This window comes from Sphaerodactylus townsendi, linkage group LG07 (genome assembly GCF_021028975.2).
Source record: "Sphaerodactylus townsendi isolate TG3544 linkage group LG07, MPM_Stown_v2.3, whole genome shotgun sequence".
Lineage (NCBI taxonomy): Eukaryota > Metazoa > Chordata > Lepidosauria > Squamata > Sphaerodactylidae > Sphaerodactylus > Sphaerodactylus townsendi.
The window spans coordinates 106,520,293-106,532,392 of record NC_059431.1 but is presented as its reverse complement, the minus strand read 5'-3'; the positions used below and the strand labels follow the sequence as shown (position 1 = coordinate 106,532,392).

At 42.6% G+C, this 12,100-nt stretch overlaps 1 protein-coding gene across 1 annotated transcript in view; it reads left to right on the top strand.

Annotated features, from left to right (window-relative positions):
* ABCA1 (ATP binding cassette subfamily A member 1) overlaps window positions 1-12,100 on the top strand; it is a 102,813-nt gene that overhangs the window by 69,005 nt on the left and 21,708 nt on the right. Inside the window, 10 exon segments of the mRNA XM_048503179.1 lie at window positions 451-643; window positions 2,319-2,425; window positions 3,552-3,754; window positions 5,201-5,249; window positions 5,841-5,954; window positions 7,514-7,662; window positions 8,697-8,821; window positions 10,327-10,425; window positions 10,742-10,931; window positions 11,624-11,718. Of these exon segments, the coding sequence (XP_048359136.1) occupies window positions 451-643; window positions 2,319-2,425; window positions 3,552-3,754; window positions 5,201-5,249; window positions 5,841-5,954; window positions 7,514-7,662; window positions 8,697-8,821; window positions 10,327-10,425; window positions 10,742-10,931; window positions 11,624-11,718 (1,324 nt within the window).

Here is a 12,100-nt window from a genome sequence, read left to right as displayed (position 1 = left end):
TTTGCGTCGGTAGCTCACCCACTGATCAGTATAGAAGTGTTATTATTGTTAGGCATCCTATGGATGTATGTGCATGGGATCTGCAGTGGATGGGAGCAGCAGTGGCGTAGTGGTTAAGAGCAGGTATACTCTAATCTGGAGGAACCGGGTTCGATTCCCCGCTCTGCCACTTATGCTGTGGAGGCTTATCTGGTGAACTTGATTAGCCTGTGCACTTCAACACATGCCAGCTGAGTGACTTTGGGCTAGTCACTGTTCTTCTGAGCTCTCTCAGCCCCACCTACCTCACAGGTTGTTTGTGTTAAAAGGGGAAGGGAAAGGAGTTTGTAAGCCCCTTTGAGTCTCCTTACAGGAGAGAAAGGGGATATATAAATCCTCCTTACTTAGAAGCCTTTAAGAAAGATTGTTAAAGCGACTCAACTTATTTGGTTTTTTGTTCTTGGTTTCCAGGCCGCACTATCATTCTCTCCACGCACCATATGGACGAGGCAGATATCCTCGGAGACCGGATAGCCATCATATCTCATGGCAAACTGTGCTGCGTTGGCTCTTCGCTGTTTCTGAAGAATCAGCTTGGGACAGGCTACTATCTGACCTTAGTCAAAAAGGACGTGGATTCTTCACTGAGCTCTTGCCGAATGTCGTTGCAGCATTGCGTCTTTCTTGAAAAAGGAATTACTCGTTTTTTTCTGGCAGGAGCCCTACCGTCTAATCCCTTGTTGATCGTATGTGGCGCTTAAAAACCAATGTGGTGTAGCAGTTAAGAGCAGTGGACTCTAATCTGGAGAACCGGGGTTGATTCCCTGCTCCTCCACATGAGTGACGGAATCTTATCTGGTGAACCAGATTTGTTTTCCCCACTCTTCCGCATGAAGGAGGGGAGAGAAAGAGAGTGAGTGAGTGTGTGAAGCGGAAGGAAAGGGGATCCAGTGCATGATCCCTTTCTTCAGCAGCCTGTGGTCCAGGAAATTGCTTTGCCTCTTTCATTTTGGGGGGGATCATTTTGGAATGTGCTAGAATATTGGTATAACTGCAGTTATAGGTATAGCGATATAACTGCAATTTAGAGGGCTTTAATGAACCCTCTATCTTGCAACTATGGGTGTGATGAGATCTATGCCTTTAAGAGGGAGTTGATGGGTGGAGTTAAGAGAACCAGGAAAAGCAGAGGCCTGCTGTGACTTCAGCGAGCAGCTGCAGGGTAGGCAGTGAATGGCTCCTCATGTGTAAACAGAGAAACGCGAGGAGACTACACTACAACTCCATTGCACAACTAAATGGGGGTAAACATTCTATATATAATGGGCCAATGAGAAGTTTGCATTCATTGGGAGAGATTGCAAAATACAAGCCTATCTGGCAGTGGTGGGATCCAAAAATTTTAGTAACAGGTTCCCATGGTCACATGGTGGTGGGATTTAAACTGTGACATAAGTTTACGCCAATGGGGCCAGCATGGGCACCAAGCGGCGGTATGGCCGGGCGACTCAGAAGCAGGGGCGGGGCATTACCTGGAGGCAGGAGCTGTGGCAGGCAAGGACGCAGCCGCTGCGCTGGTCCTTGGGCGGGAAATGAATGCACGCAGGCGCAGGCTGCCACACACGCCGGTGCACCTCCTGCCAGACTGCTTCAACTTCTGCACGCTACTGCTGAGAGGAGGGGCGTAACTAAGGCAAAAATCACGTGGCAAAATCACCAATTAATAACCCCCTCTTGGCACATTCAAATAATTAGTAACCTTCTCTCGGGAACCTGTGAGAACCTGCTGGTTCCCACCACTGCTATCTGGTGTTCCTGCCCCTGGAAAATCTGAATATTTCAGAGGTGACTTTTTCAGCTGGGAACATGGCAGGTAGGCAAGAATGAAAGAGCCCCCACCCTTTGCAATGGTCAATTGCTTGAAAAAGCAACCTCAGTAACTACATTTGAAAATGGAGGGGGGGGATCTGTTTTTAAAAATGATCACATGAAACCACAACATAGTTTGAGTCCTAGTCAGTGGTGGGATTCAGCAGGCAATGTCGCACCACTATCTAACTCTGCGAGAACTTCCAGTTCGTTAAAACTGTGCTCGGTAAAACTGAAGGTCAGTTGTTAAATTTATACTTTTGAATCCCACCACTGGAACTGGTTAAATTATTTGAATCCCACCCCTGGTCCTTGTGGACTTGGGAGGAAAAAAAAGTTTTTCAGTTTTGATAAATTACAGATGATCTTTGGAAACCTGGTAGAGTTGCAGAAGCACTGCTAAATTCTTGTTGAATATTAAAGAGAACTGAAGTGTTTTATATTTTAATGCCCAACTTTGTTCTGCTTAGAGATAATTTAAAAAGTTAACTCTTTTGTAACTAGGATGACAGCGTCTCCCAGAGCAGCTCCGATGCTGGACTCGGCAGTGACCACGAAAGTGACACTTTAACAATCGGTAAGAAATAAACAAAACACATTTTAGAATGTCCAGCTGACTTCTCAGGCTCCATCTTTTAGTCATTTATTGCGCTAAAATGTGACTTTTTAATCATGGGTGGGATAACTGGTATTTGCGGATATTTTCGCATCCCAACTTGATCTTTGTTTCCCTGGAGTTGATTGATCTGTATATTCAATTTCTATTGTTTAGTTGCTTTGAAGTCAACAACGAATCAGGCGCTGGCAAACCATCTGTGAATGTATCTTGCTTGAAAATTCTATAGGGTTGTCATAAGTCAGAAGTGACTGAATCAGTGGTGGGATCCAAAAATTTTAGTAACAGGTTCCCATGGTGGTGGGATTCAAACAGTGGCGTAGCGCCAATGGGATTGGGCGGGACACGGTGGGGGCGTGGCCGGGCATTCCAGGGGCGGGACATTAATAATTTCTCTGTTACTGTAAAAAACTCTTACTGTAAAAAAAAGTTCCTAATTTCCAGCTGGTATCTTTCTATCCATAATTTAAATAATTCATTATAGCAAGTCCTATCGTCTACTGCCAACAGAAACAACTACTTCTCCTCTAATTGACTGCCTGTCAAATACTTAATACTTTCAAATACTTAATTTTGTTTCTAGAAATCAAAAGAAGGATACTTTCCTTAAACAAGGAACTTTACCATATTTCTAAAACATGTTTTTAAAACAGCCCAACAGGGAGAATTATCCCGTTTTCTACTTCACTAACCAGCCACATAGGAAACAACAGGACTTTATGATTTTTGGACCTAATGGAATTTCTAACGGAAAAGCAGACCCAATTAGTAACCCCCTCTTGGCACACACAAATAATTAGTAACCCACTCTCGGGAACCTTCTGGATCCCACCTCTGGACTGAATGGCATACAAACCCTCCCCTATATAATGTTTGACTAAAATGAGTTTTAGAGGGTATAATTCTGTTTAGGACTGCACTGTCAATTTGAAGACAGGGTTTATCTCACATCTTCACTTTGGTACAACCTGCAGAGAAATAGACACTTCAGTGTTGGACAAATATCACAGGGTGGCTGTTTGCTACTGGTAAGATGCAAAGCATCATTTGGAAGTGCCAGACTGTAACAATAGTTTGGTCCTTCTAGATGTGTCTGCGATCTCCAATCTTATCATGAAGCATGTCCCTGAAGCAAAGCTGGTAGAGGATATTGGCCACGAGCTCACCTACGTTTTGCCGTACCAAGCCGCCAAGGAGGGTGCTTTCGTGGAGCTGTTTCACGAGATCGACGACCGGCTCTCTGACCTGGGCATTTCCAGTTACGGCATTTCTGAGACCACTTTGGAGGAGGTATGTGAACTGCTTGGAGAAGAAACGCACTGCTTGTCCAAGAACGGTCTTCTTGCATGCACTCTAGTGTTTGCATACAATCAGTATATCTGTTTCCTTTTTCCCCTTTGAGGCATACGCTCACCCATGTTTTTTGTTGCACTGCCATTCAGAATTATGACAAAAAATTGTCATGCGGTGTAAGATGTGTATGTGTGGACCTGCTTCTTGTGTGAACGTAACCATTCCATATTCAGAATTGCAACCTGTGGATTCTGTGATCATCTGTTACTTTTTAAGGAGCAGCAGTGACGTAGTGGTTAAGAGCAGGTGTAGTCTAATCTGGAGGAACCGGGTTTGATTCCCCACTCTGGTGCTTGAGCTGTGGAGGCTTATCTGGGGAATTCAGATTAGCCTGTGCACTCCCACACATGCCAGCTGGGTAACCTTGGGCTTGTCACAGTTCTTCTGAGCTCTCTCAGCCCCACCTACCTCACAGGGTGTTTGTTGTGAGGGGGGAAGGGAAAGGAGTTTGTAAGCCCCTTTGAGTCTCCTGTAGGAGAGAAAGGGGGATATAAATCCAACTCTTCTTCTTCTTCTTCTTCTTCTTCTTCTTCTTCTTCTTCTTCTTCTTCTTCTTCGGCACAGATGATGTAAATAAGTGCATCTCTTTTTTTATTATTACATTTATTTATTTTAACAATAAAATGTTTACAATAAATTCTACAACATCGTATACATTTTGTAAATTTTTGAGAATAAACATTAAAAAATAAGAAGGTAAAAGAGTAACAGTTATTTACATAGATATGAAAAGTATTCCTTAACGTTAGTTTTGATTGCTACTATAATATACATTAAATATAGGAAAAATACTTAATCAGTTTATTAATCGACAATACATATCTCATTTCTTATTTAATAATTCAGCTTGTTCATTACCTTAAATCTAAAATTTAATATTTTGTATCAAAATTTTAAAAATCAATTGTTAATTAACTACATCTTCAAGTTATCATTAGCCATTCATATATTATTAGATAACTAATAGAATAAATCAGTGTGACAAATAACATATCTAGTATCGTAAGTTTACCTTTGAAATGTAGTATTAATTAAAGGTTGTACATTATATTTCAGAAGTATGTTCCAACATCTTAGATATTGATATATTTTATAAATAAGTTCCAAGTTTTATTACATTTCTCTGATGAAGTCGCAGGGAGACAGTTTGTGCAATCCGTGGAGCCAGATGCTGAAATATTCCTTTGCAGACTATTCCTTCTACTTGGCATAACAGAGAAAGAGAGAGAGAGATTGAACTACATCTTGTCCATAGCATCCTGTCTTACTGTGTGGGGGGCATTCCCCCCCCCATGGAAAAGATTCATACCTGCCTCCCATATCCACTGTAGCCTGAACCGTCAGCTTTTCTACTTAGCTGTTCGCTATCTTTTCTTCTTCCAGATATTTCTCAAAGTGGCAGAGGATAATGGCGTGGATGCAGAGACCTCAGGTAAATGTGATTTTTCAGACGTGACTTTATGGAACACAGAGATTTGTCATTTTCACTCCTATTTAAACACATTCCACCCCCCTCCAAAGGCTGCCCATCTGTATAGCAATTCAGGTGTGACCTTAATTGGCTATTGTGGCCACACAAATAGGCTGTTGTTGCTGTGACCACACAGCCCGGGAAACCCACAACAGCCAGTTCGTTCTAGCCATGAAAGTCTTTGACAAGACATTGTGACCAGAATGTTTGAAAGCATTTGACCATGGGGATCAGCTCAAAGTCAAAGGAAATCTGCATTAGGAACTGCAGCCTCCGGGGATAGTGTGGATTCTTTTCTCTGCCGTTGGGCCAATTTGTGCAGGAAACGTCTGTTTGATAAAACAGCTTCCCCGTGGAAGCGTTGTTTGATGGTTTCATGCGATGCTTGATCCATCTAAGGGACCTGGTAGAACTGCTTGAGAAACTGCACAAGCCCTTGGGTTAACACGAGATGGCCCAACACAATGTTAGTGGCACTTCCCCAGGTAGTATAAAAGGAAGTGGACTGATTTTGATGGAGCTGAGCAGGCTAACTTAAGCTTCTTTTTTCAGATGGCACTTTACCTGCTAGAAGAAATCGACGTCCCTTTGGAGACCGGCAGAGCTGCCTCCGCCCATTCACAGAAGATGATGCTTTGGACTCCAACGATTCTGACATAGATCCAGGTGATGAACAAAAGGACTGTTTGCTGATTTGTCTCCTTCTGTTAGCAACAAGTTATCAGGGCTAAGTAATCTTGCTCAGTGTCTATCGAGTGGTTCGTGCCAGGTACCTTGATTATTTGATGTCTGCTTTCGCAATGAAGACTTGCGTGCATGAACGCGATAGCACAGATCTGTCTGTCTTCTCAATTGCAACACTTCCTGATGAATTCCACTCATTCAGCTCTGAATCATGTAGCCCACAGCAATGCAGTGTTGAGCACTCAAGTGGTCAAGTAGTGCATGTGCGAACCAGAGCTGCAGAGCAGTTAAATCGAGCAAACTGTTAATAAGCACGTAATGGATGATAAGGAGCAGCTGAAAAGCCTTACCCATGAAAGTTTTTATAACTTCAAGGTTGGTGATTCTCAAATCAAATTACCGGGTTTCAGTGGTACATTCAGTGGTAACCATGAATCTCTGGCAATGAAGCAAGGAATGAAAAAAAAGTTGAGAAAAGCAGAAGGAATAAAATAGAAACTTGAATCCAAATATTTGATCATTTTTAAAAAATATTTTCCAGAATTCATAATCAACCTTTGTACCAGATTCTTTGGGACTTGCATATTACTTTGAACTGTGTGATATGTACTGTTTGTGTTTGTGTGTCTTTGTACTTTGAAGAAGACCTATCAGGTTGGAATCTGTCAGGTCAATCTATATAACAAGTTATATGCAATCAATTTGATGCTTTGGCGTTGCTGGAGATACAATCTTTGGATACATATTTCTATTGAATTATTGTAATTTTAAGCATTTCAACATTGTTTTTAACATTTCTTTAAGCAATGTAAAATACATTATATATATTATTAATTGTAATTATTCCTTCTATTTTCTCAACCTTTTTGATTCCTAGCTTATTATGTAGGCTGGGTTTTAATTTCCCTTCTTTTGCAAGTGGGAATGCTTCTTCTCTCTTTCTAGTAACTCTGGCAAGACTTGCAATGCTTTTTTGTACACACCACCAAAACATTGGTGTCTTTGACTTCATACCAGGCAGGAGATACAGACAGACTCCTCCTCATCCCCTCCCACATCCCAAGTCCTTTGGCAGGAACAATAAATTGGGTGGAAGAATCAGGTTTTCACTTTGTGGAGGATTTTAAGGGCACTTGGAAGTGGCAAGAATCCCAGGTGGGAAGTAGAAGACCTTCCTTCTTCCTTCAACTACCTTTGTGTTCCGAAGGGTTCCATGAAGGGAGTGGTTGCAAAAAATGTCAGGCTACTAAGGCCCTGCAAACTTTTTGGAGTCCTGTTGAAGTCTGCAATGCTTGGGAAATTGGAGTGTGTGTTGTTGCCTACCGCCTCCCCTCAATTTACACCAAAACCAAGAAAAAGAGACATATACTGAAACTTGCAAGGCGTTGGCATGGCCTCAGACGTGATTTTTTCTAGCCAGGGTGTTTATAGTTTCCCCCTCTCGCATTGGCTGAAGTTTGCCAACATGTCTGACCTCTATGGGTAACTTGCTTGATTGACGCGAGAGGTGCGGTCTCATGAACTGCCCTGTTTGCCTGCAGAATCCCGAGAGACAGACCTGCTGAGTGGGATGGATGGCAAAGGATCCTACCAGATGAAGGGCTGGAAGCTGACTCAACAGCAGTTTGTCGCTCTGCTCTGGAAGAGGCTCCTGATCGCCAGGCGCAGCAGGAAGGGGTTCTTTGCCCAGGTGAGACGTGCTGAACGTTGGAAGCATTAAATGTCCCAAAGGCAGAATGTTTGCAGATTGTTGCTGTAGCACAAAATGTTCCTTATATGGGCAAGGTTATATATGCAGCTACCCAAATGGGGGACGTTCACAGTTCCAGTGTCCTGAGAGAACTCTTCCATTTAGGAGTCCTCCCCATTATCCTCAAAATCCTGAGGAGTTTGGCACTTAATACTTTCTGAATGCTCAGATCTTTGCCCAGTTTTGGGGGATTGCTTGCAGTTCGGCATCAGTGTTTGGTAGCCAAACATTTTTGCAGTAGCCACCATACTTGACAATACCTGGCAACTGATATTTAATCAGTTTTAATTGAATAATATTTGTCATGTGACAACAAACACTCTACAAGTTCTGACTGCTGACATGCTATAGATTAAGATTCAATTTATTATTATTGTTATTGTTATTGTTATTATTGTTATTGTTATTATTGTTATTGTTATTGTTATTATTATTATTAATTAGGGTTGATAGACTGCCCGACCCCCGAAGGGCTCTGGGCGGTGTACAATGAGACATAAAACAAATACAATATAAGATCTCATTTAGCTTCATTCATTTGGCCAGTCAGAAGAGGCAAACTTTAAAATTCGATGTCAGGTTTTGATTCAGCCGCTGAATCCGGAAAGCAGTCTTTGGGATCGAACGTAGGTTTCAGAATTTTAAAAACTGGTGGATTTTGAAACGGCAGCATTGTGCTTTGGTTGAGTCATTTGTTCGAAGCTCCAGTTATCGCGAATGCACCGCAACGGGTCCCTGCAGGTCAGGAGAAAGACAAGGGTGTAAATATTTTAAATGAAACAAACCTGTCTCCCCATGTTTGTGGCATCGATGTGAGGCTGCCTTGTTACCAGCAGAGGGCAGTGCAGTTAAGAGAATTTTGATGAGTGTGCTTCTTCTCACAGTGAACTGAATTTCTGTTTTCATAGTGGTTTGATTGGCACACCCTGTTGTGTAGAACGTTTTAAAGCCATTTCTTCCCTGTGTGTTTTCAGATTGTTCTCCCCGCTGTCTTTGTTTGCATCGCTCTCATGTTCAGTCTGATTGTGCCACCCTTTGGTAAATATCCCAGCTTGGAACTGCAACCGTGGATGTATGATGAGCAGTACACATTTATCAGGTATGGAACTCTGTGACCGAGTGGGATTTCCAACTAACGCATTTACTCATTATCAACCTGTTTACAACAACAAAAGGTTTCATATGACATAGAAACGGTGCCCCATTTTGGTCATTACCACCAAATTGCATAAGAGGAAGAAGCTGTACTACTGTTTGCACTAGATCATCTTAGGATCATAATTGATTGTCAAGCTAGTAATGGTATAAAGTGACATCAAGTTGCAGTTGACTTATGGCAGCTTTGTAACGTTTTAAGGTGGTTTGCCATTGCCTGCCTCTGCTTAGTGACCCAAGTATTCCTTGGTGGTCTCCCATCCAAATACTAACCAGGACCAACCCTGTTTAGCTTCTGAGATCTGACAAGCTTGGGTAGCCTGAGCTATCCAAGTATATCAAGCTAAAGAAATTGCAAATGCATCACTTGGGCTAACAAATAAACTTCTTCCTGCAGTTACTACAGTGTTAGAATATGTATGAAATACTGATACAACAGCATAACTACTCTGCGGCCCATTATGCATGGAACACTTACCTCAGGACTCTTCTCTGAGCTGTGGTCTTTGCTTGCATTTCTCTGTTTACATGCGAGGAGGCACTCCCTCCTGGGTGCGCAGTTGTTCTGCAGAGAATTCTCCTGATCTAGTTCTCTTAACTCCACCCATCAACTTATTCTTGAAGGCACAGGTCTCATTATACTCAGTGGTCAAGATTGTTGTCTTCATCTTTAAACTGCATTTTTATTGATGTTGCTTTCCAAAAATAATAATTCCCCCTGCCCACCAATGAAAGAACAAAGCAGTTCCCTAGAGCACACGCTGCTAAGGAAGAGGACATTGTGCTATAGAGGACATTGTGCTATATTCTCTCTCCCTGCTGCTTCTGCTGCTGTGGGATCACAGAGGCTTGTTATTTCCAAGCACTCTCTGTCAATATCTCAATATATCAATTAGAATGCAGAGTCAGTGTGTTTTGACTAAGCCCATGTGAGTGAGCTTCTTTTCTTTCACTTGAAGGAGCCAGCAACGAGGAAAGGATGTGAGAGGGAAACTTTGAAGGGCTGTGGGAGGGAATGGAAAGGCTGGCTGTGGGCTGAGAAAATATGTCCAGGATAAAGCTGTGCTCACTGGCAAATCTTCCCACTTTGGTGGTGAAGCAAAATTAAAATTATGCTAGGAGCGGTCATCACTTGCCGTGGAGAGAGTGAAAAGTGAAAGCAAGGTTTGAAGAAATACGTCCATACAAGAAATCTTGCTGCAACAGACATTCACCCTCACCACGCAGCAAACACATTGACTGTATGAATCAGAACAACCTTACTGTCTAGACAAGCCTATAAGATGACTACAGTTTTATTCTCGCTCCAGTAACAAAGCAATAAAATATTTAAAATTCAAAATGTATAAAAACAGTATGGTTGGTTAAAATCAGTACAAGAGGCATCCCTCTTTCAACCTAAGTTTTTTGCAATATGGATACAAGCCAGTGTCTCTGTTGAATCCACAGCAATGATGCTCCAGAAGACGCTGGGACTCAGGAACTTTTGAACACTCTCCTGGGTGAACCTGGTTTTGGGACTCGCTGTATGAAAGGATACTCCATCCCGTAAGTGGGTTGTTCACAAAACTCTGAAAACTGGGATGCTTTTAATTTTATAATGTTACTGTTTTTGCTGTAGTTTGTGTTCGGTTTTGTGCATCCTAATTGTAGTGGCCTTTGGCTCCACACAATAAATGCTATCTTGAACAACTGTTCAATTGATCAGTTGAAGGCAGGAAACTAGAATGCCCGGATGTGGTTCTGTCCACATCGCTCATTCATTTGTGGGAGATAACCGAGGATGGAGCCCTTCACCCCACTGATGTGCCAGACGATATAACTTGATTTCATTCTGTTTGGCTTTTGTTTCCCTTTTGTGCAGAGATACTCCTTGCTCTGAGGGAGAACCAGACTGGACCATTAGCCCCGTGCCCGAGTCGGTCATGGAGATCTTCCAGAATGGCAACTGGACGATGGAGAATCCTTCCCCATCCTGCATGTGTAGCAATGACAAGAGCAAAAAGATGCTTCCCACGTGTCCCCCAGGGGCCGGTGGGCTGCCGCCTCCCCAGGTACTTGATCACCTGGACGTTTTTCCATTCTGGCCCGTGAGAGTTATGATGAGCAGGAGAAACTGACTATCTCTTGGGGCTGACTTCCTCTTGGGGCTGAGGAACAATGCCAGGCAGCTCCGAGTCATCTTTGCCTGTTTTATATAGATAAGGATGTCTGCATTTTGCTGAAATTTAAAATGCAATACTATTTTAACCCAAATCCATTCGCTGGGCATGCAAAAGAAAACAAAGACACTTTAAACTACACACAGTTTTTCTTTTCATGCAGTCTCATCTGGCCTTATGCCAGTTTATTGCAGAATAAAGAACTACTTTTGTTTCAGAAGTTAATCTCCAGATGAGTGCATTTACTGAACACCTAAAATATATTTAATTTATTGTCGAAGGCTTTCACGGCGGGATTCAACTGGTTGGTGTGGGTTTTCTGGGCTGTGTGGCCGTGCTCTGGTACATTTAATTTATTCACCAGCCTAACAAGCCATAGTTCTGTTCTCCAGTTCTCCATTATGGTTAGTTATGTGCTATTTCCAAAATGTGGCTGATAATATTCTAGCAGCTGTCAGCAAATTGCTGATGAAAATTGCTTTGTTACAACACAGCCCACAGAAGTATGGAATGTATTTCACCACTAATGATATCCTTGGTTTATTTTGCGGATGCTTCCCTCCCCCCACCTCTGTGGTCAACAGAGAATACAGAATACGATGGACATCCTCCAGAACTTAACAGGACGCAACATCTCTGATTACCTGGTGAAGACTTACACGCAGATCATTGGGAAAAGGTACCTGCTCTATACTGTACTGTATTTATTGCTCATACACTAGGTTTGTTTGCTTGAGTCCTGATGAAAATATCCACCAAGGGAAAGCCGTCTGTTAATGGAACACAACTTTCTCAACTTCCCACTCCTGTGGCAACCACAAATGGTTCCCCAAAATTCTGCTTCTGAGGAACAGGGGACACGTAGAAATAGCTTGAAAGGGGAATTGGAGGCCTGTCATCAGAGGGGAAAATTGGTGGCGATCCTTCCCCTCCATTGGTGGAAATCTTCCATGGAATCAACATAAGAACATAAGAACATAAGAACAAGCCAGCTGGATCAGACCAAAGTCCATCTAGTCCAGCTCTCTGCTACTCGCAGTGGCCCACCAGGTGCCTTTGGG